Source organism: Macaca nemestrina, chromosome 6, assembly GCF_043159975.1.
Source record: "Macaca nemestrina isolate mMacNem1 chromosome 6, mMacNem.hap1, whole genome shotgun sequence".
NCBI lineage: Eukaryota > Metazoa > Chordata > Mammalia > Primates > Cercopithecidae > Macaca > Macaca nemestrina.
The window spans coordinates 104,640,234-104,667,811 of record NC_092130.1 but is presented as its reverse complement, the minus strand read 5'-3'; the positions used below and the strand labels follow the sequence as shown (position 1 = coordinate 104,667,811).

Genomic DNA, 27,578 nt, shown 5'->3' with positions numbered 1-27,578 from the left:
ACCCATCTCAAAAAAAAAAAAAAAAAGGCTGGGGAGGTGATAGTGGAGAAAGACAGGACTCCCAGAATGCCCTCTGTGTGTACTTGTTCATGGAAACCACATGAACAGAAAATAGCTACAACAGCTAATTCTTACTAAGGTGGCAAGCATTGTGCATAACACTGCCTAATGTGTGATGTTAAACGTTTTCACGGTCAGCCACTTAATCGTCAGAAAACTGGTGGCCAACTATGAGGTTTCACATTGATGTTTAATTGCTGTTCCTAAAGAAGTGCGTGCATTTTTAAAAAACAGAGGATGGGAGGTAGGTTGGAAAGGGAAGATAAGCGGCATTGGAAAAATCGACTGTGATTACTGCATTTTTATCAAATATGTCTGTCTGGATTATGTGGTTAGAATTACTGCAAATTTGGCTTCTGTAAATACTTTAAAACTTTTTCCAGTGTTTTCATTATTAGATCCACTATGCAGGCTTTGAGTGGGCTGCCATTTAATTCAGATATCAAAGTACTTTACAAGTAACTATTAGCATTTATTATCTACACGTGGAAAACTATAGCAAAGAAAGGTCAATCAAAAGTTGTGCTCAAGGTCATCAGATAAAATGAGATTAATACTGAAAAATTCTTCCACGAAGACCAGGGGTCCGGCTAAGTGTGGTGGTGGTAAAAATGTTTATCAGACGTCCCTCTAAAGAAACCTCAGATGGGAGAAAAATGTACCAGCCCCAGGAATGGACACATTTGGATTTTTCCTTTTTCTTTTTTTTTTTTTTTTTGAGACAGGGTCCCGCTCTGTTGCCCAGGCTGGAGTGTAGTGGCGCGATCTCTGCTCACTGCAACCTCCGCCTCCCGAGTTCAAGCGATTCTCCCGTCTCAGCCCCCCGAGTAGCTGGGATTACAGGCGCGCGCCACCACGCCCAGATAATTTTTTTGTGTTTTTTAGTAGAAATGGGGTTTCGCCATGTTGGCCAGGCTGGTCTCGAACTCCTGGTCTCGAACTCCTGGCGATCCGCCCGCCTAGCGCTCCCAAAGTGCCTGGACCACAGGCGTGGGCCACCGCGCCCGAGGCACATTTGGGTTTCGTGGTCAGCAAAAGCACGACCACCCCAACACATAAATCTGGCGAATCATACGCAAATTCCCTCAGGCTATATAACCTTCCACCGCTCTTCATACCTTTGGACAGGCACATACTGTTATTTTAGTGAAGGAAACGGATCAGAGACCTTGTCTCCTTTTTCTGCACTACCAAACACACCAAACGGCGTCCCTAGCAATCAGATTCCAGAAACATTTCCTTTCCTCTTGAAAGCCCACCGCTCCCTTCACTCAAAGAACAGAATAATCAGGGGCCTAAAGAAGCTGTCCAGCCAACCTGCAGGAAAGAGCTGTGGAAGAACCACTTGCCGCGCCAAAAGCATCCCGCGCCGCACTATGGAGGCAGCCATCTTGGAGCGTACCAAAACGAAGGGCCAACGGGTTACGGACAGAGGAAGGGGCGGAAGGGGCGGGGTTACAGCTCGACCTCTCGGGGCGCCCAGAATTGGACGAATCCCGTTTGTCGCTCTCGGCGCCAGGACCGACGCTCCGCCTCCTCGCCCCGGTTCCAGTAGTTGGTATAGTCCGAGACGGCATGGCTGCGGCACTTCGGCCCTCGAGTCGAGTTCTCCGGCAGGCACCGCAGATTTCGATGTATCCTGGGGTGGGAGGCTCCGGCTCCGTCAGCTGCCGCTGCCCTCTCGGAGGTATCCGCGGCCTTAGCCTAGGGAAAGAGGGGAGGGATGGGAGAGAAGGGAGTGTTAGACCCCAGCTAGCGTCTCTTTGGAGCAGCCACAGCTCCTAAGTCACTCACTGGCCTGGAGCGCACCCTCGCCCTCTAGTTGCACGCGGGGGCAGTGGTGACCCCTGGGGGTCGTGGATACCCCCAGTGCCTGCAAGTCGAAGGACTGCTGGGGTCTTGACATTGGGGCTGTAATGCACCCTCATATGGGGCGACGTTGGTCTTCAGGAACACCCCTCCAGCGTTGGGAGACATTATTTTCTTTCTTTTTTTTTGAGACGAAGTCTCGCTCTGTCGCCCAAGCTCGAGTGCGGTGGCACGATCTCAGCTCACTGCAACCTCCGCCTCCCGGGTTCAAGCGATTCTCTTGCCTCAGCTTCCCGAGTAGTTGGAACTACAGGCGTGCGCCACCACGCCCGGCTTATATTTTGTATTTTTAGTAGAGACAGGTTTCACTATGGCCAGGCTGGTTTCGAACTCCTGACCTCGTAATCCACCCGCCTCGGCCTCCCAAAGTGCTGGGATTATAGGCGTGAGCCACCGCGCCCGTCCTTTTTCTTTTCTGCAGAGTTTGGGAGCAGAGGTCTTAAGGAGTCTGAGTTCTGCTAACAATCTAAAAGACTTTAGCACGTTTCTTCATTTTTCAAAACTATCCTTTAACATCTCTATGAAAAGAGTTAAATTTGAAGATGCTAGTGAGTGATAGTAAAAATGTTTGTCAGGCATTACTTTAATGTATTTTATATACATTAATTCCTTTTCTCTAGACAACACCCAGCAAGAGAAGTACCATTCTTTTCTCCATTTACAGAGGAGGAACAAGGTTAAGTAATTTGCCCAAGGTCAGAGGGAACTGTTAGAGCCGGGATTTGAACACAACCAACAATAGAGAGACCTACTCCTAACCACTTCATTGGACTGCCTTTCTGTAAATAAATAGCAATTTTTTTTTTTTTTTTTTTTTTGAGACGGAGTCTCGCTCTGTCACCCAGGCTGGAGTGCTGTGGCCGGATCTCAGCTCACTGCAAGCTCCGCCTCCCGGGTTCACGCCATTCTCCTGCCTCAGCCTCCTGAGTAGCTGGGACTACAGGCGCCCGCCACCTCACCCGGCTAGTTTTTTTGTATTTTTTAGTAGAGACAGGGTTTCACCGTGTTAGCCAGGATGGTCTCGATCTCCTGACCTCGTGATCCGCCCGTCTCGGCCTCCCAAAGTGCTGGGATTACAGGCTTGAGCCACCGCGCCCGGCCATAAATAGCAATTTTTATTGTTACCTTGTTACTGCAGCTCAGAGAACTCTGTTAGTTCGTGATTCTTTGGCCAAGCTTCATCCTTTTTATGTCCTGCATAGCCAAGGATCTAAAGAAAGGATGATGTTTCCCAAATCTAGTAAGCTGTGATCAGTGATTTCCATGTATCTCAGATGTATTTTGAGTCCACATCTGAGAGGCCTTAACCCCCTCATTTCACAGAGGACAAAACTGGGAGTTCCAGTGATCACGCTGCAGCTTTTTCCACTACTCTATGCTTCTCCCTGAATAAACCAAAACTAAATATGCCTGTTTTGCATTTAAATGTTACTGGTTTTTTTTTAATGCCCTTGATACCCTTTAACAGATGGCGAATGCCCATTTGTACTTCAAATCCCAACGTCCTGTCAACCAGTCCCCACACACGGTTTCTCACTAGCTATGGTTAATCACTAGCTTCATTCACACACACAAGTAAAACCTGTTTTGCTGAGGATTTGCATTCTCTGATAGTTCATAAATGGTTTTTCCCAGGAATTATATTTGTACAGTCATATTTATACCTGTCTAATGGGTTATTTATAATAGATGTTAATTAGAGGCAGTCAAGCTCTACTCGTGTGCTAACTTCTAAAACAGTCAAAATGACTTTACTTTTTTCTTTCTCTGATTTTTAGCTAAAAGATACCTACTTACAGATAATGTGGTGAAATTAAAAGAATTTCAGCAAAAGAAAGTGGCTGTTGCATGCAGTCTTCCTGGCACTAAAGGTAATGGAATCTATTTTGTTAGTTCTGTAATTTATCTGTCGTTTAAGTTTCTCTGTCTTTATCCCTCCCTATTCAGTGTCTCCTTCAGTGACTTTATTATGCCTTAGAAAAAGTTGAGACCATTTATTGTTAGTTTCATAGTGAACTCTTATATTCATTTTGCATCTCACACTTTGTTGCTAGAAAGTCTACAGCTCTCCTCTTATTCCTTCTCTTACAATCCCAGAGAAATATTAAAGCTAGTGCTGCGATTGTTCGTCTAGATCTGTGCCACTGACAGTGTGGTTTGAGGACCAGCGGCATCAGCGTCTATTGGGTGGTTGATAGAAATGCAGATAGAAAGGCCCCAGATCATTCATATGCACAATAAAGTTTAAGAACTTGAGATGATTGGCTTTCAAGCTTTTTGATGTAACCTTCAGTGAAAAATGCATTTTATGCTGTATCTCAGTACACGCAAACATATCTATATATAAATGAAATCAAATGAAACAAAACGGTACTATGTGTGATGGTATGTTTTGACATTTTTCACTCTGTGCTAGAAAAGTCAGTAGGATAAAAAATTTCTTAAAAAACAAGAGAAACCTGACTGCCAAAACTAGGATTTGACTGGGCGTGATGGCTCATGCCTGCAACTCCAGCACTTTGGGAGGCCAAGGCAGGAGGATTGCTTGAGCCAGAGAGTTTGAGATCAGCCTGAGCAACATAGACCTCATCTCTACAAATTTTTTTAAAGTTAGCTGGGCGTGGTGGTACATGCCTGTAGTTACAGCTACTCTAGGGACTGAGTTGGGAGGATTGCTTGAGCCTGGGAGGTCTAAGGTGTAGTGAGCCGTGATCACACCACTGCACTCCAACCTGGGTGACAGAGTGAGACCCTGTCTCCACAAAAAGATAAATCTGGGATTTGCTTTGAAAAAAAAATCCAGTGTGTTTGGGGATTGTAGAGTAGAGGAAACATAATTAGCAAAATACTGATAATGATTGAGGCTGGGTAATGGCACTCAGGGGGATTATTATACTGTTCTTTCAATTCTTGGGTATGTTTGAAAATTTTTGTTATTAAAAGCTAAAAGCAAGAAGACCACCCTAGGTCTTTTTTCCTTTCAGCATCTGAGGAAGCTTGTTGCATTCATTCTCTCCCTCCTGCACATAGAGTTCTTCCCAGCATTTCATACTGTTTATTGTGTGTGGATGCAGCCGTGGTCCCTGGGGGTTGTGGATAGACCCGCTTGATCCCTCTTTATGAACACATCCAAGACTTTCCTTTTTTTAAAATAACTCTTGGTGTCCCTACTGACTTTTTAAGCTATAGACCCAGCTTTCCTTCCTCTCACTGCCAGATGTTTGTGAACCCCTGATTAACACATTAATATTCTCTTTGTTTTGGTTTGTTTTTTAAGAGACAGTCTCGCTCTGTCACCTAGGCTGGAGTGCAGTTGGCACCATCGTAGCGCACTGCAGCCTCAAACTCCTGGAGTCAAGCAATCCTCCTGCTTTAGCCTCCTGAGTAACTAGGACTACAGTGCCACCATGCCGCCTAATTTTTAATTTTTAATTTTTTGTGTGTCAGAGTCTCACTGTGTTGCCTAGGCTGGTCTCAAACTCCCGGGCTCAAGCTAGTATCCCGCCTCAGTCTCCTAAAGTACAGGCGTGAGCCACTGTACCCATCCTGATACTTTCTGCCTCCATTCCCTCACAGTTCAGTCCTCCAGAAATCAGTGTTCTCTTGCTGCTCCACTAATTGTACTGTTATATAATACCATATATGGGGCAGAAAAAATAAACCTTTGGAATGGGGGGAATATATTTATCCCCATTTGAGTAGGCTCAATCTAGATTTCACTTCAGTCTTTTCTTTCTACCCCAGGTATTTTAGATCTATTTGAGGTTTGCAGTTAGGACTTCATGTCATCCAGTTGTGATTTCCAGTTGTCATAGTCTTCGTAAGGCTGTGGCAGTTGTGTACATGTTCTGAAAGGCAATTAATATAGTCAGTGCCAATCTGCTCTGTTGTCAGACTGCTATGTTTAAAGTCCTGTCAACCTTTCGTCATTTTGAGCCCACAGTGGTACTCTGTTGTATACCACACCATTAACATACTCATCCCTCTGGCATCCTGGCTTTCCCGTGATGGACTCTGCCCTTTCTAGAGCAGTTTCTGGTTGATCTAGTCAATGGCTGTTCCCTCCACACCTTCCATTCCCAGTTCTCTTCTGTTGTTCATGCTGATTCCCTTACGTAGAATGCTCCCCTCCTCCATTTCTCCAACCTGATTCAGCCCTTTCCTGTCTCACTGGTACCCCTCCACTTTCACCAACCTGGTCTGTCCTGACTCATAATAATAAAGGTTGTAACAGGACTCTTCTGTCCACTCTGAGTTGTAATAGGTGTCGTAACAGGAGAGAAGAGTCCTATTGTGTTTATAGTCATTCACGTGTCACCTCCTCCATCGTTTTCAGGTAGCTTTGTATAAATTTAGCTTGCCTTGCTTTAAGTTCTTTGAGGGGAGGAACTATTCCTTATCCTTCTTGGTGTCTCACACACAAAGAAGGATACTTCTGAGTATGATTATATGACAAACAAATGTTGATTGATTTGTTTTAAAACACAAGTTATATCTGTTGAAATAATGGATTCTTAAGGTTTTTTTTTTTTTTTCTGAGACAGAGTCTCACTCTGTCACCCAGGCTGGAGTACAGTGGCAGGATCACTGCTCCTTGCAACCTCTGCCTCCCAGGTTCAAGAAATTCTTGTGCCTCAGCCTCCCCAGTAGCTGGGATTACAGGCGTGCACCACCACACCTGGCTACTTATTGTATTTTTAGTAGAGATGGGGTTTCACCATGGTGGCAAGGCTGGTTTCAAACTACTGACCTCAAGTAATCTGCCCACTTCGGCCTCCCGAAGTGCTGGGATTACAGGCATGAGCCACTGTGCCCAGCCTCTTAAGGTTTATTAAGGCAGATTAAGAGGTACAAGATGTAACATCATCTCTTTGATGACTTGAGACTTTTTAGACTGGAAGTTGCTTAGAAATATTTAATAGACTAAATCCTCGTAGATCTAACAGGTGACAGAAGGAATGAAAATGAGAACAATAATGTTTCTATTTACTGGCAGTTACCATATGGCAAATGCTTTATGTCTATCATCTCAGATAACCCTATGAGGAAGGTACCACGATCCTTACTTTATACATGAGGAATCAAGTCTCAGAGACAAGGGTCTCCATCAGAATGCAAGTGACCGACCTTAGATTTCAGCCCAGGTCCTTCCATCTCTAGAGCCTTTAACGGTTACGTGGTTCTGCAGATAAAAATTGGAGGATCCACTGCATTATCTCAAACCTAGTAGGTCTTTTCTTTTAAATCGAGAACAGTGCCTCTGCTTCTAGTTCTTGTGTTTTAGATGTATTTGTGCCTCTCCTTTCAGCAACATTCCTTCAAAGCTCTGGGCCTTGGAACGAATCCTATAGCTATTTCCTGGCAGCTTCTGATACTGACAACAGTTCTGCCTTCTGGAAAGCAGATGCTTGGTTGGTGCCTGCTTTGCTTTTCACCCCACATTTTGATGGGAATAAAGCCCCTTATTGATGCCAAGAAGAGGTGCCTCCTTTTGGTTTTTGTCCCCACAGTTGATCAGATACAAAGACAAGGAAGAATGATAGACTGTGATGACATTGAAACGATTCTGTCACTGAAAAACTGTTTGCTGCTGTTTGAGGACTGTTTTCCCCCCTGCCCATTACATAGTACTTTAGCATGCCTTCTAACAGCTGAGTAAAAAGAGACCGAGAGGAATGAAAAAGAGGTGAAGTTGAATCAAATGAAAGAAACATGACTCATGTGGGTCCACCATTGTGGACAAACCTACCTTCAACTGACATTTTCTTTTTAGTTTTCCTGTTTGTTTCTCTGCCAATTGACGGTTTGGGTGTCTGGCTACATTTTCTTTCTTTTTCTCATGAGTCACCTATAGATTCAGTTATTTGAGCCAAGCCTCTGGGACAGTAATTCTCAAACTTTAGTATACCAGAGGATCACCTAGGGAATCAAAAATGCCAATTCTTGAGCTCTTACCCCAGAGATTTTATTTTAGAGAGTCTTGAGTGGGCCTGGCCCTGTGCCCATGCCCCTGCCTCCTATGACAGATGCCATCTGCTGACACTGTTCCAGAGGAGATTGGCCAGTGATGGCAGCTGTGCATCCCTGAGCCCCTCTCAGTACCCCTCTGCAGTGAGGCGGGGTAGGGCTTCCCCATCTTCCTGAGGTCAGACTCCTTCTACTCCCAGTCAGCCTGAGTGATGGTCACCATACTGTGCTTTCTTCCAGAAACCTATTTTAGAAACTTGAAAGAGAAGCTGACCCAGAACAAGCTCATCTTGAAGGAGGAGTTGATAACCTTACTTCATTTGTGTGAATCCCAGGACCACGTGGAGCTGGCTAAAGATGTCATTTACAGGTGAGGCATTTCCTTGGAATGCTGCCACCCTCATCCCTTCTTACTCTGTTCCTTTCTGTGAGCAGTCTCATCCACTTCGAAGATGTTGCCACCTCTACCCCAGTGACTTCCAAATCTCTTGTTCAGATGCCTGCCTTGAACTCCAGACACTTACATTCACTTATTGAGCACACACTTACTGGGTTCCTACTACATGCTGAGTGCTGAGGATAGAAAAGCAGATATTTTATGTCTAAAGAAGTTACCAGCCTATTCACTAACTCCACTGACATATCCCCTAGGTCTTCAGATTCAACATGTGCAAATTCATTGCTCTTCGTCTGTTTTCCTTCTCACTGGCTAGTCACTCAGGACAGATATTTTGGAGCCTCTTTACTCTCATCTCATTTGCCTCTCTTTCCTGATAGGGTAAGAAATCCTCTTGGTTCCGCTTCCTTGGTATCTCCCTCAGCTCCAGCCCTCCTCTCTCTCTCTCCCCATTGGCAGTGTCTTAGTTCAGGCTTTAATGTCTCTCACCTGAATCCTTTCAGTGGACTCCTAACTATTCTCCCTTCTCCAGTCCTGCTATGCCTTTCTGATCCATTATTAAAGTTTCCCATGTCAGAAAAAACTCACATGTAAGCATAGCCTGCCACTGGGAAAGCCAGCAAAGGCTTCACTTACCAGGGAGCAGTATGACATCAAATCAATAGACTTCATTTCTGAAATTACGTTCATTGCTCTTTTCCATTTTTTTTTTTTTTTTTTTAACTATTTTCTTTTTTTTTTTGAGATGAAGTCTCGATCTGTTACCCAGGCTGGAGTATAGTGGTGCGATCTTTCAGCTCAATGCAACCTCCACCTCCAGGTTCAAGCAATTCTCTGCCTTAGTCTCCCAAGTAGCTGGGGTTACAGGCGCCTGCCACCACGCTCGGCTAATTTTTTTATTTTTAATAGAGAGGGGGTTTCACCATGTTGGCCAGGCTAGTCTCGAACTCCTGGACTCAAGTGATCTGCCTACCTGAACCTCCCAAAGGCTGGGATTACAGGCATGAGCCACCACGCCCAGCCCTCCTTTCCATTTTTAAAAGATCTTTTTCTCCCCTGCATTTATATGTACATTTATAGAGAGAAATACAAGATAATCATATAAAGAATACTGAAAGATTGTCTACCAAAAGTTAACTGGTTCTCTGGGAATTATGGATTATGTATTTTTTGTTTGTCTAAATGTATATTTTTCTGATTTCTCAAACTTGTTTACAGTGGACATTAATTTTATAACATGAAAAAATGTCTTTTTTTAAGTTAAAAAAAAATTTAAAAATTCTTTGAAAAATTGAAAAACACCAAAAAGTAGAGAGAAGAAATATATCACAAATTCTGCTGTTTCAGTTGTCTGTTGCTATATAACAAACCACACCAGAACTTAATGGCTTAACACAGTGACTATTTATTATTTCTTATAATCCTTGGATCAGGAATTCAGGCCCATCTCCACTGAGCAGTTCTTGGTTGGTGTCAGATGAAGCCACTCACTCATTTGCAGTCAGGTGGTAGCTGGGCTGTACTGCACAGTCCAAGAAGGCCTCTCTTGAGTTTGTGATGCCTCATTGCTCCTCCATGTGGCCTCCCCGCCTCTTTCTGGAGTGCCTCATCATTCATTTGTTGGTTTGAGCTGCACTGGCCCACAACCCAGATGTGAGCTGCCAGGCATGATAGAGCTGCCCAGAATTGGCATGGCTTCTCTTGGTCAAGGCAAGTTGCCTGGCCAGACCAAAGTCAAGAGGTGGGGAAAAGGATTCTACTTATGGATGGATGGAGCCATATGCACATACAGAGAGGGAAGGAATTGATGGCAGCCATCTTTGGGGCCTGTTGCTTCCATCTAAGAAACCACTGTTAATATTTTTGCAGTTTTTTTTTTTTCCACAGATGCAAAGATTTCATTGTTTTGAAAGATTTGTTATAGTTATTGCTGTATAATTATTTTCTAAATTAATATATTTTCTTGTTAATTCCTTAGGAATTATAGTTGATTCCTTAGGAATTATAGTTGATATTGTTGGGCATTGAAGTTTTTTCTAATTTTTCACCAGTATAAATAATGTCATGATGAGAAACTCGCTCCTTAAAACTTACTCTTTGTTTCCTTTTGGGGATCGCGGGATATGAACTTTTTAAAGTTTATCAATATGTAACTGTCAGATTATTTTCCAAAAGTGTTATGCTAATTTAAAGTCACACTGTATCTGCACACTTAATTCTGTATTTCAGTTTCACAAAGTTAAATCATTTCCCTCTGGCATGTTTTCCTCTCACACATTTTACTACACAAAGCTATTCAATGTTTGTAAGAGTAGTAAAATGAGATAAATATTCTGAGCTCTATTTCTACTCTTATTTTTATCATAAATATTCAAAAGTATTGCTCAATTCCTTTACTAATTCTAATAAATCTCTACCTAGTTGCTGACCTTTCCTTCTCTAGTTGTAGACAGCTGGACAAGTGGAAAGATGGGTAGATCCAAAGCACAACCAACACGTTCTCTTTCTCCCTGAGTCAGGCAGCCCATGACGGGGAAAGGAGAGTCATGAGCTGAAACATAAGCTTTTTATTGAGCCAAAAATGGGGAGCATCTTAATACCCTCGTTATGATGACCAAATGCTGTTTGGTTTATTGAGGGATTTTAGATCCTCTTGAATATTTCTTGTCCAGAAGGCAATTCATTATCTCAGTGACTTTCTAGCACTTTTATTAATGTGAATGTCATTTAGCATGTTAATGTCAAATCAGAAAACTTGTTTTTGCTTTCTTTTGCTTTTAATCTGGCACAAGTTTCTCATGAGAATATTTACTGAAATATGTTGATGTTTGAAGATGTTTTCCTTAGCATGCCTTACATTTTATAAGGGCTAACATACGTTGAAGACTTATGTGCCAGGCACATCATCTCATTTAATCGTCGCAAAAAAAAAACTGAGTTGGGTTCTCTTCTTCCCTCCATTTTACAGATGAGGAGACGGAAGTGCAGAATAGTTAATTAATTTGCTCATCATCACACAAGTAGAAGAGCTAGGATTTAAATGATCAGTTTGGATTCAGAGCCTAAAAACCCTTAACCACTATCCTATTTTGCCTTCCAACAACTCAATTTATAAGTGTTGTAATGAAGCAATGAATATTATTTGTAACTTTTTTTTTTTTTTTTTTTAAGATGGAGCCTTGCTCTGTCGCCCAGGCTGGAGTGCAGGGGCACGATGTCGGCTCACTGTAAGCTCTGCCTCCTGGGTTCAGGCCATTCTCCTGCCTTAGCCTCCTGAGTAGCTCAGACTACAGGCACCTGCCACCACACCCAGCTAATTTTTTTTTTTTTTTTTGTATTTTCAGTAGAGACGGGGTTTCACTGTGTTAGCCAGGATGGTCTCGATCTCCTGACCTTGTGATCCGCTTGCTTCGGCCTCCCAAAGTGCTGGGATTACAGGCGTGAGCCACTGCGCCCAGCCTATTTGTAACTTCTATAAGTGGATAATGAAATGTATCAAAGTACACCTCATCATTCTATTATGGTATCATTGTAGTATATACATTTAGAATAGCGTAATTACTGTAACTCCTCGATGATTTTTAGCAGAAGGTAAAAAGTATCCTGTTTTGTCATCAGTGCTTCTCCCCAAGGTATTTTAGGTTCACTCATTGTATGAATCTAAATCTAAAAGAAATACGAATATGAAGATTCATAATGAATAAATCTTTCTAAAATCTGATTTACGTGTAATCGTGAGTTGTTGATATTTGTCACATATTGTCCTCTTGGTGTCTAAAGTAAAAAGAGTTAGTTATTGAAAGTAAATTTACAGTAGTGATATGCAGTTCTGACTGACAGACTGGCTGCCTATAGAAATCTCAAGCCACATAGAAGACATCATTGTCTTTGAGATTAGCCTTTTCCTAAAACGTAAACGTTCAAAACCACATTTAATTTGTTTAGCCAGGTGATCGTAACTCCTGTGTACCTTTCCCAAACTTAGAAAAGCAGAGAGATTGCTGTAAATTGTAAATGTGACTGTTGGTTGTCTGCCATCCTATATGAGGGTGAAGCCAGCCTCCAGGAACACAGAGCATCACCCCCGCTTCTTTCCCTTGTTCTCCTCTGGGTGGGGCCCATTCTGATGCACTTACAGATGCTACTAGACTCCTGCTATTTCCTAAGATGTGCTCACACTCAGTCTCAGGGTTGTTTCTAAATTTAGAGAATGATTACAACATACGTTTTTCCTGTTTCTTTTATTTTATGTCAGTCTGCTATAAACTCTGTTTATTTAAATGGTTGGTATACTTCTGCACTCTAGGATTCCTGATTGTCTGAAATCTCCACTTCTCCTCCTCCAGACTGTGAGAGAACTTTATTCTCTGTTGTGTCCCAGCACCTGGCATAGTACATGCCACAGTCTCTGTCCTTTTTCCTGTGTCCTACCTTTTGGCTCATTGAATCATTTTCATTACCAGGTACCATGCAGAGAACAAAAATATCACTTTGGGGGAGTATAAGTTTGGACCGCTTTTTGTGAGGCTGTGTTACGAGTTGGATCTCGACGAATCTGCAGTGGAGTTCTTGAAAGACCAGGTTATTGTTTCCTAATTGTTTTCTCTGCCAATGTATGTGTTTTTGGTGATATTGGAAAAGGCATCTCTTCCATGCACATTATTCCTGGGTTAAACGATTTTCAAAGAAAGGCTGCTGGGCCGAATGAGCACTTCTCTGCATTTTTAAGTTTCCTTGCAGTCAGTTTGTGTGAAAGAGGGGTGGAGTGATATAGAACAAGTGTAGAGGAGGTATAGGTACAGATGATCCTACCTTGGATGTGTATCAATGTGGGTTGTACACCTGCTCTTTTAGGGGCTATCAATAGAGAAGAGCTTAAGACAGTCTCCATTTAAAGACTGACATTCCTATCCTTTAACTGTGTTCCTTCTCGATTTTGTATTGGTATTTTTCTGGTTGAAGACTACATTTGGGAGGTGCTTTTCTATTTTCAAAATACTTTCCCTCACATATTCTGACTTTCTGTTCCTAAAAACAAAAGTAAATAATTATTTTTATAGCTACTCATTGAATATTTACTATGTCCTCAGCATTGTGTTTAAGTACTTTAAATATTTCATTTTATTTGTTTCTCACAATAGCCTTGATAAGGTAGATTTCCATTTTGTAGAAAAAGAAACTGTGACCTAGAGACATTATAAATTCACTCATTTATAATAAAGTCATTTTGATTACCAGAGACCATGTAGAGGACAGAAATATCACTTTGGGGGACTATAAGCTTAGACTGCTTTTCATGAGGCTGTGTTTCCCATAATCAGAAATATTTGCTAAATTTTGGGGCCACGGCTGACCACCAGGTACATTTTTGTATATTTAGTAACTTACATAACAAGCTGAGTTGTTTTTCTGCCTCTTACTCTTTTTTTATACAAAATTTTCTCTGTACATGGTGGGCATGTTAACTCTAGGCTTGCCCCTCTTTAATGACACCTGTGTATTAGAAAGATGACCACCATAATATATTAGTTAGCAGAGAAAAGGTTGTTTTAGAACAGTACAAATAGTTCGATCCTGGTTTTTTTTCCATAAAAAAAGACATACTAACATTAACATTTTAACAAAATATAAATTCATACATACTGGGAAGATATACACTAACTCACTTTATCTTTAGGGGTAGAATTATTAAAAATTCTCACTTTTTACATTATACATTTTTGTATTATTTTACTATTTTTAATAAACATGTTAATGTTTCAGTTAAAGGAAAACAAAAGCTTCCCACTGTAATAAATCATAGCCATGAGTATGGTGATAAAAACAAAAAAAAGATGAAAGCAAAGTGCTTTTTTTAGCCTGCTTGTATATGAAAAATTCACGTATAAGTAACTTTTCTGGAGTAGGATGAACAAATTCAAGTAAGTGACATAGGACCTAATCCTGCTTCTACCCAAACTTCTCTTATCCCCTACTTAAAACCCTGTAGTGTTGCCAACATGGTAGCCACATGGAGTCGTTGAACTGTGGCTAACTCAAATTTGCATTTTAATTACTTGTTATAAAAAGAATGCAATGTATGTTAATAATTTGTATATTGATTACATGTTGAAATTACATTATAGTAGGTTAAATAATTTAGTCTATTTCTGTTTACTTTTTTAAGTGAGGCTAATTGAAAATTTAGAGTCACATACGTTGTGATTCTGAAATATCCTTGGTGACTCAAAATACTTTTCCATTGGCTGGGGCTGCTCTGGTGGCTTTCCTTCACACTTCGAAGAAAACCCAGACCCCTGACTCTGCCCTAGGGGGCCCCTTGTGCCATCTCCCCATTCTCCCTTGCTGACTTCACTCTGGACCTATGTATTCTTCCTCAGCCATGGCGAGCTCACAGCCTCTAACTGGAACGTTCTGCATCCTCATCCGTGAGGCTCCCTCCTTGACCTCACTGAGGTCTCTTCTCACAGTGCCTTCCCTGACTACCTTCCATCTGTCTTCTCTACTTGCTCTTCATAGACCTCACTAATAGCTGAAATTAATTTTTTTTTTCACTTGTCTTATTCATTGTCTTCTCCACCAGAATTTAAGCTCTGCTAGATTACAAACCCTAGTAGGGTTTGGAGCAGGGTGTATGTATGTCCTGTTTATCATTTCTTTATTCTCAGCACCTAGAACAGGGTCTGCGTAGTAGGTGCTCAGAAAAGAGTGGACTTGAGCAAGGCGTTTAATGATACATTTGAATACCATGTGTCCCATTATCAGGGCACACAAAATGTTGAGATGTTAGCAAGATGTTGGTCAAAGGATACAAAATTTCAGTTAGATGGAATAAGTACAAGGGATTTCTCTGTACAACATAGTGACTATAGGTAATGACAATGTATTGTATTCTTCAAAATTGCCTAAAGAACAGGTTTTATGTACTCTCACCACACAAAATGAGTACATGAAGTAATGCATATGTTAATTAGCTTAGCTTAACCATTCTGTAATATATACATATTTCAAAACAACGTACTATTTTTTGGGTTTTTGTTTGGATACAGGGTCTTGCTCTGTCACCTAAGCGGGAATGCAGTGGCACTATTATCATAGCTCATTGCAGTCTCATAACTCTTGGGTTCAAGTGATCCTCCCACCTCGGCCTCCCAAGTAGCTAGGACTCCAGCCTTGTGCCACCACACCCAGTTAATTTTTTTAATTTTTATTACTTTTTTAAGAGATGGGGTCTTGCTGTATTGCCCAGACTGGTCCCGAACTCTTGGCCTCAAGAGATCCCGTCTCTCTCTCCCAAAGTACTGGGATTACAGGCGTGAGCCACCAAATGTATTTTTATTTGTCAATTAAATAAATACATACATACAAGTTGGAAAAAAATGTTGAGAACCACTGTTTTGGAGAATTATTTCAAAAGGCGAGTAATCAATTCTGTATTATGCGTTGCCAAAAAAAGACCATAGTTGTGAGACCCTCCTGCCTTAGTCCTCAAGTATATTTATAGCTACCATTTCATGTTAATAGCTGGCACCTAGTTTCTAGGACCACTCTGCCAGGGTTAATTAGCTAGTTTCTTTTCTCCTAAGCATGACAGATGACGTTTCCTTAAAGACGTCCTTCATGGTAGTTATGAAACCCAGAGATCTCTTGCTGTACCTGTCAGCATGACAGCCAAGAGAGTGGAAAGCGTTTTAACTTTTTTCTTTTTTTTTTTGTTTGAGACGGAGTCTCGCTCTGTCACCCAGGCTGGAGTGCAGTTGCACGATCTCAGCTTACTGCAACCTCTACCTCCTGGGTTCAAGCAATTCTCTGTCTCAGCCTCCTGAGTAGCTGGGATTGCAGGCGCCTGCCACTATGCCTGGCTAATTTTTGTATTTTTAGTAGAGACTGGGTTTCACCCTGTTGGCCAGGCTGGTCTTGAACTCCTGACTTCGTGATCCACCTGCCTTGGGCTCCCAAAGTGCTGGGATTATAGGCGTGAGCCACCGTGCCCAGCCAACTTTTTTCAAAAATAAAACCTGAGTATATAAAATATATTAGAGAATTCAGATGGCCAAATGAGCAAAGTATGCAGAAAAATGAGACCTGGATAGATAAGAGACAGTAAAAGTACCTCCTCAATAAATAGTTTTAACTTTTAACCAAACTGTATTGTTCTTCTTCATTAGCATTTACGAGGTTTCTTCTCAGACTCCACATCATTCAATATTTTGATGGACATGTTATTTATCAAAGGCAAATATGAAAGTAAGTACTGCAATTTCTATTTGCTGAAAAATTCTGCTGTTTGCTGGCCTGGGAATTAGGGGAGAAAATGAGTCATGCAAAAATGATTCTTATATCCCTGATAAGTGGCTGAATTCTGGAGACCTTATGAAGTTTGAAAACATCGTATTGCATATCATCCCTTAAACTAAATATCCCAGATTTTACTTATGCTAAAATTGTGAAGCAGCTTTTAAAACATTAGTTCTTCCTGTTTGACCTCATAGTTTATTTCAACATTTAGCTAATTGCTAAATGACTTGAGAAATAGCTTTTATTTTGTTGAAATACACTTTTCTGTAGATAGTGCTGAACAGATGAGAGCTTTGGGGGCCAACAGTAGAGGAACTCTGATTAACACTGCGATCCACTCTCACTTTTGGCAGGTGCTTTGGAAGTATTGATAGAGATGAAAAACCAAGATGTGAAGTTCACGAAAGATACCTATGTTCTTGCTTTTGCAATTTGCTACAAACTGGTAAGACTCCTTCCCCTAAACTTTGAGAGCATTGTGGGCAGTCTTTGAGAGAGGATTTTTTTTTCTCTCTATAAATAAAATTCAGTTCCTCTGAAGTCTGTTTTCCATCTGGTGCAAATGTTTTAATTTTAAATGTATTTATTTTTAGAAAACTCAAGTTAGCCATATCAGACAGTTTTATGGGAAAAGTAATTTTTTCATCTTTCACTCTTTTCTGGTGGTTGTGTAGATAGTGAGAACAAGAGGCAACGTGTTGGGTTCGGGCTCTGCTTTAAAGTCATCTCGCATGCTGGACTCTGCTAGATCCATCTTCCCTGTTGTCCTTGTCTATGGAAATCTTAGCTTCCTTCATTGAGCTTTCAAGGACTACTTTGTCTTCATATTTGAAGGTTTTTATAGTCACTGAAACTGGAAGTGATGTTTGTCACCTCCAGATATCCCTTAATTGTGCTCTATTTGTATCACCTCCCTGGTACTTCTGACACAGCCTAATGTTGTACTTAGTAGATGCACGTTCCATTCTCTCCACTTGAATGTGAGCTCCTTGAGGCATCTTTGTATCCTACCACCTAACACAGTGCCTGCTATCCAGTAGTTCTTTAATAAACATATGTGACATGAAAGTGAACGCTGAGGACAGAGACCATGACTTATAAGTTCTTTTATCAATACAAAAAATTAGCTGGGCGTGGTGGCATGCACCTTGTAATCCCAGCTACTCAGGAGGCTGAGGCAGGAGAATTGCTTGAACCCAGGAGGCAGAGGTTACAGTGAGCCGAGGTCGTGCCACTGTACTCCAGCCTGGGCAACAGAGTGAGACTCTGTCTCAAAAAAAAAAAAAAAAAGTTATTTTATTATTACTGTACCAGGATTATTTCTTGCCTACAGAAACTGTTTCTTCAATATTTAGTGAATGATTATTGAAATAGTGAAATGATCAATGTTTATTACTGTTGTCATTCATACCACTTAAACTTTGGAAACCTGGCACACAAAACCTCTTTGTACTGAAAACAAAGGAACACTAAGTGAAGTGGAAGAACATGGGCTGTTGAAAAACCCTCCTGAAGAGTGTAGCAATGCCAGTTTTCCAAAACAAGGGGATAGCTGGGTTATAGTGGAAGGAAAACCAACTGGAAATTGAGAAACTTGGAGTCTAGTCTCCACTTTGGTATTATATAGCTTATATATATGGCTTATATAGCTGTGAACTGATCACCTATCTCATTTTACAAATGAGATAGATTTGGGAGTCAGCAAACTTTGCTTATAAAAGGCTAGATAGTAAATATTTTAGGTTTTGGGGGCCATGTATGTCTCTGCCTCATGTGAACTCTGCCCCATATTGTTTGTTTTTGTTCTTACAGGCCTTTAAAAATGTTAAAGTCGTTCTTAGCTGTAGGCTACATTTAACCCAAGGGTCATAGTTTGCTGACCTCTGGATTCAATAATTCTTTCATTCATACCATTCTACAATTCTAGGAGGCAAAAAAAAAAAAACCACACAGCACTAGAGCATCACTTATTCAGCATTGTAATTCTCAGCCTTCTCATCTTCCACTTAGGGATGCCTCCCTGAGTGTATGCTGCAATGATGAGAATTTCAGTTCTGCTTAGAGGCCATGCGCAGTGGCTCACGCCTGTAACCCCAGCACTTTGGGAGGCCAAGGCAGGCAGATCACCTGAGGTCAGGAGTTCGAGACCAGCCTGGCCAACATGGTGAAACTTTGTCTGTACTAAAAATACAAAAATTAGCCAGTGATGGCACATACCTGTAATCCTAGCTACTTTGGAGGCTGAGGCAGGAGAATCATTTGAACTGGGGAGGCAGAGGTTGTAGTGAGCCGAAATCGTGCCCTTGTACTCCAGCCTGGGCAACAGAATGAGACTCCGTCTCAAAAAATAAAATAAATAAATTAGGAAAGGCCAGAGGATTTTCTCCCCTGTGTTGTGTCCAAGAATAACTTGTTTTACCCAGTGGAGATGAGTTGAAAAAGTGATCTGGTCAGCCAGTAAAAATTCCATATCAATTCTGGGAACTGTCCTCTCTCATCCCATTTGAACTCTATTTTGACAGGAGTTGCAACTCCTGTCATGACAGATGACATAGTTGTACAGCCAGGCTGCTCTCATAAACCTAATCCCCCGCAGCATGCACAAAGGAAGAGGATTTGGTTCTACCACTGCTGTTTTTATATCACTGACATTCTTGGATTTTTCTTTTTGAGGTTTCTGTTTTCAGAGGATTCTTTTATAATTTATGTTCAAATTAGTGTTCATGTTTTCAAATATTTGACATATGAATATTTTCAGATTGGAAATTCCCCAGAAAAAGTTTCCTGGTGTTGTTGAGCCTTAATCAGCTATTTAATATAGTAGCAGGCAGAACCTTTATACTTGTAAACTATGGGGTCTGTGTCTAGAAACTAGCCTGCCCAGATACAAAGAGATGTGTTTATTTTCTGGTAAAAACTGTCCCGATTCAGAAAATTGAAAATGAGCTTTAAAAATAAAGTTAATTTAGATTTGACCTGCTAACATATCAGTAGCCTGGTGTATTTGCAAATAGTGTTTATATGGGGCTTAATCTTTTAAGTGGCTTAAGGTAGGCTCTAGGAAATCCTTACAAAAGGAACTCTAAATATTGAGCACTATTAATCATTTTATTGAATTTAAAGGTTTATAACATTAATCGAACAATCCTGTCTCCTCACAGAATAGCCCTGAGTCTTTCAAAATCTGTACTACATTAAGAGAAGAAGCTCTACTCAAAGGAGAAATTCTCTCCAGGAGAGCATCCTGTTTCGCTGTGGCATTAGCTCTGAATCAGGTAAAGCTTTGTGGTGTACATAAGTAAACTGGGAGTGGCCAGGACTTCATTACTTTTATTTGTCCTTGCTTTTACTTTTTTCCTTCTGACTGTGTCATAAAGAAGTAGTCCCCATAAAGAGACCAATGCCTTTGTTGCCATGGCAACCTGTATCTATACCTGTACCGGCAAAGAATGTTTATATTTACAGTTGGGGACCTAACATGCATTTCTAAATAGAAGGGTAGAGAAATTTCTCAAGTAATTAAAATGAAAATTGCAAGTCATCGGATGATGTTGTAACGTTCTCAGAGAACAGTTTAATTTAATGCTTTCCAAAGTTGAATTAGCCTCAGATGAATGAAGACTGCTGTGTCAGCCCATTGTAGAAGTGGGATCCATCACATACTTCATAGTTATACCCAACTACTGCTGTTATTTGGGTGACTTTAGTGATCATTTAGCCTCATTCCCCTGACTGGACAGGTGGAGGTAGCAGAGACCCAGAGATAAGAGGGGACCTCCCTGAGGTCATGCCTCAGTGATGCCAGAGTTAGAGCTGGAACCCTGGAACACACATCCCTCTGGAAGAGCCTCACCTGAGATTTCCTATTCCAGAGCCTAAAAAATATGAAATGCTTTGTATGTTTCCTATGTGGTAAAAGGAAATTTTATAGCAGAAAAATAGTAACCAAACCAGGTTGTTTTCCTGGCTGGTAAAATATAGTTGGAGAACTCTTTATTATTAGAAATCAAAACATGAGGGTGATCCATTTCCATATACTGCTGGGAAGAGTCACTGAAGGACGAGACTTAAGAGATTATACACTTTCTAGGCTTCTGCTGGGCCAAGATAATTTTTGTAACTTTCTAAGCTTCTCTCGCTGTCCAGGGGAATTATTTTGTCTTCTTAATCTGTCATGAGGTGAGTGACTGAATTAAAGTCTCTTCGAAGACATGTGTTTTTCTTTCTTTGTATAGCTCCTGTAGTTTTTCTTTATTTAAGTCTAAGTTATACTGTTTGGTGCACAGATACATCATCACTGTTACATCATCACTGTGAATCCCTCACTTTAGCATTATAAAGTGCCTATCTAGGAATGTTTACTGCTTTTGCCCTGAATTCAACCTTATCTAATATTAATAATTCCATCCCTCTTTTTGCTTATTTCTCTCTTTGTTTTGATGAGGTTTGCATTTGCCCAACGTACAGCTTTTCCTATCCTTTATTTTTGCAATCTTTCTGAATTGTTTTGTTTGAACTTTATCTCTTATATACTGCATAAATTTCTATGTTGCTTTATAATATGCTAATCTTTTAATATCCATTTATATTAATATGACATATTTGATCTTAGGTCTCATTTGATGCTTTTTGTTTCTGTAAGTTTTTCTACTATCTTATGCCATGTGGTTATTTTCTCTAGTTGGTATTTTTGCTCTAGTGGTGACTTTAAAACTATAGTTTTGATTTTCTTAATTCTTTAATTCTTTGGACAAGACCTGTTAATTCCCTAATATAAGTAATGGTGAAAATAGTGTATTTCCTCTGTTTTTCATCTTATTTTCTTCCTCCCCCTCCAACATCCAATTTTAGCTCATATTTTACTTTGATAGTGTTCACTTTACTCTTAAATGTACTTGATTTGTCAGTTTTAAGTGATATTTTTTGGCCTGCTGATAATAAAGATAAGGAAGTGGGAATGCCTTCTTTACCTTTCATCTCTTTTCCTTCTCTTTCTAACTTTCGTTAGTGTTAACGTTGCTTCATTGTCCAGGCATATAACATTTACGCTCTGTTCTGTAGCCATACTCCCCACTTTTGAGTCCTTTGTATAGCTAAACAGGTTGTTAGGTGCTAATTGTTTTTCCAGTTTTCTCTTTGTTGGCTGAAGTGAGTATTTTAGTAAATTCTTTGGAGGAACAATATCCCTTGAGTTCTTGGTATTTTAAATTATTTTATTTGCCTGTTGTTTCTGTACTTGAAATACAGTTTGGCCAGATTTACAATTTCAGGGTGACATTTGCTTTTCTTGAGGTACTTTTAGACATTGCTTTTCTGTCTTCTGGTATAGAATATTGCTGTGGAGAAATCTAAGGCCTGCCTGATTTTTTTCCACTTCTGATTGACGTGATCTTGTTCATTTTTCTCATTTCTATCTTCTATATCCATGGAAATATTTTTCAATTAAGGTTTCTTCATTGGTGGCCAGTTATATTTTTTTTTTTTTTTTTTTTTTGGTTAGACAGAGTCTCACTCTGTCGCCCAGGCTGGAGTGCAGTGTTGCAGTTTTGGCTCACTGCAACCTCTGCTCTGCCTCCTGGGTTTAAGTGATTCTCCTGCCTCAGCTTCCTGAGTAGCTGGGATTACGGGCATGTGCCCGTCAAATTTTTGTGTTTTAGTAGGTGTGTTCCCAGCTAAATTTTTGTATTTTAGTAGAGACAGGGTTTCGCCATGTTGGCCAGGCTGGTCTTGAACTCCTGACCTCAAGTGATCTGCCTGCCACAGCCTCCCAAAGTGCTGGGATTACAGGCGTGAGCCACTGTACCAGTTGTTTTCTTAATTTTGTTCTACTGTGTTCCTTTCCTCCTTTTGAAAATACCTTCTTTATGAGTGTCATGTGGTGGTTCTTTTTTGACTATTCATCGTTGAAAAGTGTAAGTTTCAGGCCTAGCACAATGGCTCCTGCCTGTAATCCCGGCACTTTGGGAGAGGGGAGGATCACTTGAGGCCAGGAGTTTAAGACCAGCCAAGACAACATAGGGAGACCCTGTCTCTACAAAAAATAGGTAAATAAATAAAACAGGTGCAGTAGTACATGGTACATGCCTATAGTCCTTGCTGCTCAGGAGACTGAGGCAGGAAAATAGCTTGTGCCCACGAGTTTGAGGCTCCATGATTCCACCACTACGCTCCAGCCTGGGCAACAGAGCAAGACTCCGTCTCAATAAACAAATAAATAAATAAATTCAAAAATAAAAGAAAAACTTGTTTCTTTTAGATCAGTCATTTGTAGATTCATGTCAGAGAGAGAGAGAACAACAGAGCGGGACACCAGAGCACTGTTCTAGACTAGCAGGATTTTTCTTCATATAAGCCAGAGTTTTGTCTACAAGTATACACAGGCTTCATTTTTTTAAGTCAACAGAAGTAGACACTGAGGTGGGTTTTGGTATGCAGTCTCTTCTCTGCTGCTGCCGTCTTAGGAACCTCCTGCTTCCTATGAATATGGCTTGTCTACGGAAACGCTTGACTAGCCTCTTCTCTGCCACCACAAGGATCCACGGAAGTTCTCTTTACTAGTCCTACACTCTGTTCTCATCATTGTAAATAGGAATTTAGGTTTTGTACTTTAGGTTGTGCCCTTACCTTTGAGAGTTGTACTGTTGTAGGTTCTTTGTGAGATACAGAGCACTGTCCACCTCTGACTGCTTTCTCCTGAACCCTGCCAGCCTCCATTTCCAATGTTTCTGGCAGTGTTTCCAGCTCTGCTGTGGTTTGAGGTTTCTATGTTCTAATTATGTATGTCAAAGACAGGCTTTGCACTTTGTTCCTCGTTCCTATTTTTAGAAGCTGATTCCAATAGGAGAAGGGGAAATGCCAACTTTATGCCTGCGTCTTAAGAACTGGACTCAGGCAGGCTGTTAAAACATTCAACAATATGCGACTGGATGGAGCGTTTTATGGAGTGTTCAGTTTTGATTTCCGAAACATTTTTTCTTTGTGGACTTCAAAACCCTGAGGTCACCTTAATAGGAATATACTGCCTTCTCTAAGTGAACTTTTACAATAACATTAGTTCCTATGATATGGAATATGATTTGTTTCTCTTCCTTCTAGAATGAGTTGGCAAAAGCTGTGTCCATTTTTTCTCAAATCATGAATCCAGAAAGCATAGCCTGCACTAATTTAAATGTAAGTGCCTTCTTTGTGGTTTAAGGTAAGCCTTGAAATGTATTATAATAAATGTATTATAATAAAATTATGCTTAAATTTTTTGGCTGTATACAATGACTTGATCTGCCAAGGTTTTCATTCAAATCCACAGTCATCTATTGAGTTCCTCTATGTGAAAAATTACAGTATCACCCTTGTGAGAAGAATCAACACAGCTGTTGCTTCCAGGAGTTTGTAAACAGGTAGGAGAGAGGTAGATATGCTCATATATAAGACATGGCTAGATGCTGAAGACATGAGGCGTGGCTAAGAAAGCTGTAGATGTAGGGACGAGGAGGGGATGGAGACAGATCCTCCAGGGTCTTTACCAAGCCTTGAGAGAAACCTATGTGCTAACTGCATATTATTGGTGGTATCTAACTCATGGCATTGTTGCAGTTAATCAGCTTATATACTTATGGTACACAAAATAGTGCCTGACATGTGGTAAACATTCAGTAAATGTTATCTATTGTCATTCTTATTATGTTGCCAGTATGCCATGGTCCTCTTCCCCATTAACTTACCTGGGCCACCCAGGACACTTATTTGGGACCTTGTGGTCTGGGTCAGCAAGTGGCTGCACGCGTATCACCAAGACATGCAAAACCTTAATCCCTAAAACTAAAAGGAAAGGAAAAAAAATTATCTCAGATTCGCCAGATTCATGCTAATAATAAAGTTTGAGGCATATTACCACTTCCAGAGTTTGAGCAGTGAGTCATGAAACCTTCCTGGACCAATTATAAAAGACTATCTTGTCATTGAGGACACCATAGTCCCCATTCAGCCTGCCCATATTGAGACTCCTTGTATACTGCGTCTGCTTGTGTGTAGGGAGTTGCAAAAGAAAAAAACTTTCAGGAGCTTATAGTCTTCTGAAACAGTCAAAGGATTGAGATGAAGAAAACATTTTCAGAAGAATGGAAATGTGTAAGCATTAGCATGACACAACTAGGATAACAGGTCACAATCAATGGAGTGTTCCAAGATGAGTAGATGAAGGGGGTCGGGGTGGCCAGCAGGAGCAACGTGAGGGGCCCTTAGGGCAGGTACCTACTGAGCAGTGCTCTGGAGGAAGACAGGACTGTGGGATTGGAGGGAATGACGTGGAGCGTGTTATTTGTTGGGAGATTGGCTTTGGTGGAGCTTCTATTTAAAAGAATATGAACTGTGGCTGGGCGCAGTGGCTCACACCTGTAATCCCAGCACTTTAGGAGGCCAAAGCAGGTGGGTCACGAGATCAGGAGATCGAGATCATCCTGGCCAACATGGTGAAACCCCATCTCTACTAAAATATAAAAAATTAGCCGGACGTGGTGGCGCTTGCTTGTAGTCCCAGCTACTCAGAAGGCTGAGGCAGGGGAATTGCTTGAGCCTGGAAGGTAGAGGTTGCAGTGAGTCAAAAATGCGCCTTTGCACTCCAGCCTGGCAACAGAGCAAGACTCTGTCTTAAAAAAAAAAAAAAAAAAAAAAAAAATGAACTATGAATTGTAACCACCTCTTACTAGCTCTGAGTCCTTAGGTTAATTTGCCCCTGGAAACCCCCCAATTTCCTTTGATCTGAAACAGTAATAGTAGCTATCTTTTTGTTGTGGGGATTAAAATAAATAATGCATATAAAATAGTTAGCATAGTGCCTGGCAGGTAGTCAGTGTTCAATGAGTATTTGCTAATACTAATAGTATTTGTTTGACATGAGTTAAATTAAAAGGAATATTCATTTGTACCAAATCCTAGAACCTAGTGAACAGGAATTATGCATAACTCCAAACTTCTGAAAGAGTCATACTTAAAGATAATAATGCTTTTCAGTTCTGCCCATAGTAGTTATCTTCAAATGTCATCCCACACCAGTGCCCAGGTGATTTTTCAGAGAATGACTAGATGAGCATTTATGGTAAATTTTGGAGAACAAGGTCAGGCAAGAAATATGCCATAAGAATACCTCATATTGGACCTCAACTTTACTTTGCAAAATGCTTTTACATGAGAGAAAGGTGAGCCCAGCGAACCAGAAAAATGGAGACAGTGATAACAGAGAACTTGAAAAAATGAAATGAATTTGGAATGGAAGAAACAAAATACTAGAAAAATATCGACAAAGAGACTTTTTAGTTTCAAAGGGCGTAAACCTGGAGGGCATGAACTCAACTAAATATACCTGATAATGGATTTGATATGAACTGATGAATGCCATAAGAAAGCAGGGAAGTATGAGGGCTCAGAAATGAGTTTATAAGGCATTAATGGTGAGGCAGGGGAAGCACCAGAAAAGAGGGAAGGACTCGCAGCTTTGTAGAAATTCAAGAGGCTGAGAGCCCTCCCTGTCTTAGCCTGCTGCAGGTAGCTGCTGTTTATCTTGGGGGCTGAAACAGAAACTACAGGTCAGAGCAGGTGGGTCAGTCTGAAAAGCTCATAGGCTAAAGCAGGTCTGGGAGGCCAAGGTTGGCAAAGGTCCAGAGTCCAGAAGGTCGGGTCATTTGAGCAAGTGATATCAGTAAGCTAAACAGACTGGGAAGCCTGGTCTTCCAGCAGGCACACTATGTCTTTGACTTCTCTGCTTCCTGCTGGATATGGACAGCTCTGGTATTCCAGTATATAACTGCTTCTGAGAGTGTGTCCTTTAGATGACCCATCTATCATGATGGGACAGAATATAACTGCTGGGATTAGCAAGATACTCTTTCACTAAAGCTAAAGCTATCCAAGTCTCTTATAACATCAGGTAGGAAAGAAAGGAGAACAGGGGGAAAAGTGTTTTACTTGGATCATTGGTCACTTTTCCTAGAGTTCAAGCAAGGTTGAGGGTTTCGGTACGCATTGGTGATAAGCAATCAAACTGTGAGGTAAGCAGGGTTTTAATTTAATTTATCTAAGGTATCATGCTTGGTACTTTAGATTTGTTATACAACTTTATCAAAACAATTTTTCTCCACATTATAGATGTGGAAAATGAAGATTCAAGGGTAAGTAAATTACCTTAGTTCTCCCAACTAATTAAATAGCAGAGTCAGAGTTTTAACACCAACAACTCTGACTGTGAAGCCTAGGGTTTCCCTACCACTTCAGACCTACAGAGATGAAAAAGGTGTGTCTCTTTTATCCAGGAATAGGATTAGTGTCTCCTCTTGAGTAATAAAAAGAACACAAGACTGGATGTCAAAAAACACAATCCCACTAGTGCATGTAATCCACCTCTGGATTTAGATTTCTCATCTCCTTCCATCCTGGCCTATCTCTCACAGTTATAAGAATCTAGTAATGGGCTGGGTGCGGTGGTTCATGCCTGTAACCTCAGCACTTTGGAAGGGTGAGGTGGGTGGATTATTTGAAGTCAGGAGTTCAAGACCAGCCTGGCCAACATCGTGAAACCCCATCTCTACTAAAAATACAAAAATTAGCTGAATGTGGTGCATGCCTGTAATCCTGGCCTACTTGGGAGGCTAAGGCAGGAGGATTGCTTGAACCTGGGAGGTCAAGGCTGCTGTGAGTGGAGATCACACCATTGCACTCCAGCCTGGGCAACAGAATGAGACCCTGTCTCCAACAACAACCGAAAGAATCTAGTAATGATTTGATTTCTTTTTTTTTTTTCACCAAATGAGAAGGTGCTTTGGTGGAGTTAAACATGAGCTTGCTGAGCATGAGATTGTCCATTCCCAATAGGAGGAGCAATGCAGGGCATGGTGAAAAAAGCATGTGCTTGCCACCAGGCAGCAGGAACAGCTCCTTTCCTCTGAGGGCTGGAAAAGAAAGTCAGCCTATGGATGCAGTGGGATGGGCGTGTTTCAGG

General features: G+C 41.0%; 2 protein-coding genes across 3 annotated transcripts in view; one reads left to right on the top strand and one right to left on the bottom strand.

Moving 5' to 3' along the window:
• LOC105475175 (mitochondrial ribosomal protein S27) overlaps nucleotides 1-1,531 on the bottom strand; it is a 99,689-nt gene extending 98,158 nt beyond the window's left edge. The window contains exon 1 of the mRNA XM_011730210.2: nucleotides 1,378-1,531. Within this exon, the coding sequence (XP_011728512.1) occupies nucleotides 1,378-1,450 (73 nt within the window). The 5' untranslated portion in view covers nucleotides 1,451-1,531. The remainder of the gene's footprint in view (nucleotides 1-1,377) is intronic.
• Nucleotides 1,532-1,595: 64 nt separating this feature from the next.
• The window catches only part of LOC105475173 (pentatricopeptide repeat domain 2), a 40,835-nt gene continuing 14,852 nt past the window's right edge, over nucleotides 1,596-27,578 (top strand). For both annotated transcript variants that reach the window (XM_011730209.3, XM_071098827.1), the window contains exons 1-8: nucleotides 1,596-1,747; nucleotides 3,708-3,800; nucleotides 8,137-8,266; nucleotides 12,757-12,874; nucleotides 16,462-16,540; nucleotides 16,945-17,036; nucleotides 19,753-19,866; nucleotides 23,687-23,761. In XM_011730209.3, the coding sequence (XP_011728511.1) occupies nucleotides 1,636-1,747; nucleotides 3,708-3,800; nucleotides 8,137-8,266; nucleotides 12,757-12,874; nucleotides 16,462-16,540; nucleotides 16,945-17,036; nucleotides 19,753-19,866; nucleotides 23,687-23,761 (813 nt within the window). In that variant the 5' untranslated portion in view covers nucleotides 1,596-1,635. The remainder of the gene's footprint in view (nucleotides 1,748-3,707; nucleotides 3,801-8,136; nucleotides 8,267-12,756; nucleotides 12,875-16,461; nucleotides 16,541-16,944; nucleotides 17,037-19,752; nucleotides 19,867-23,686; nucleotides 23,762-27,578) is intronic.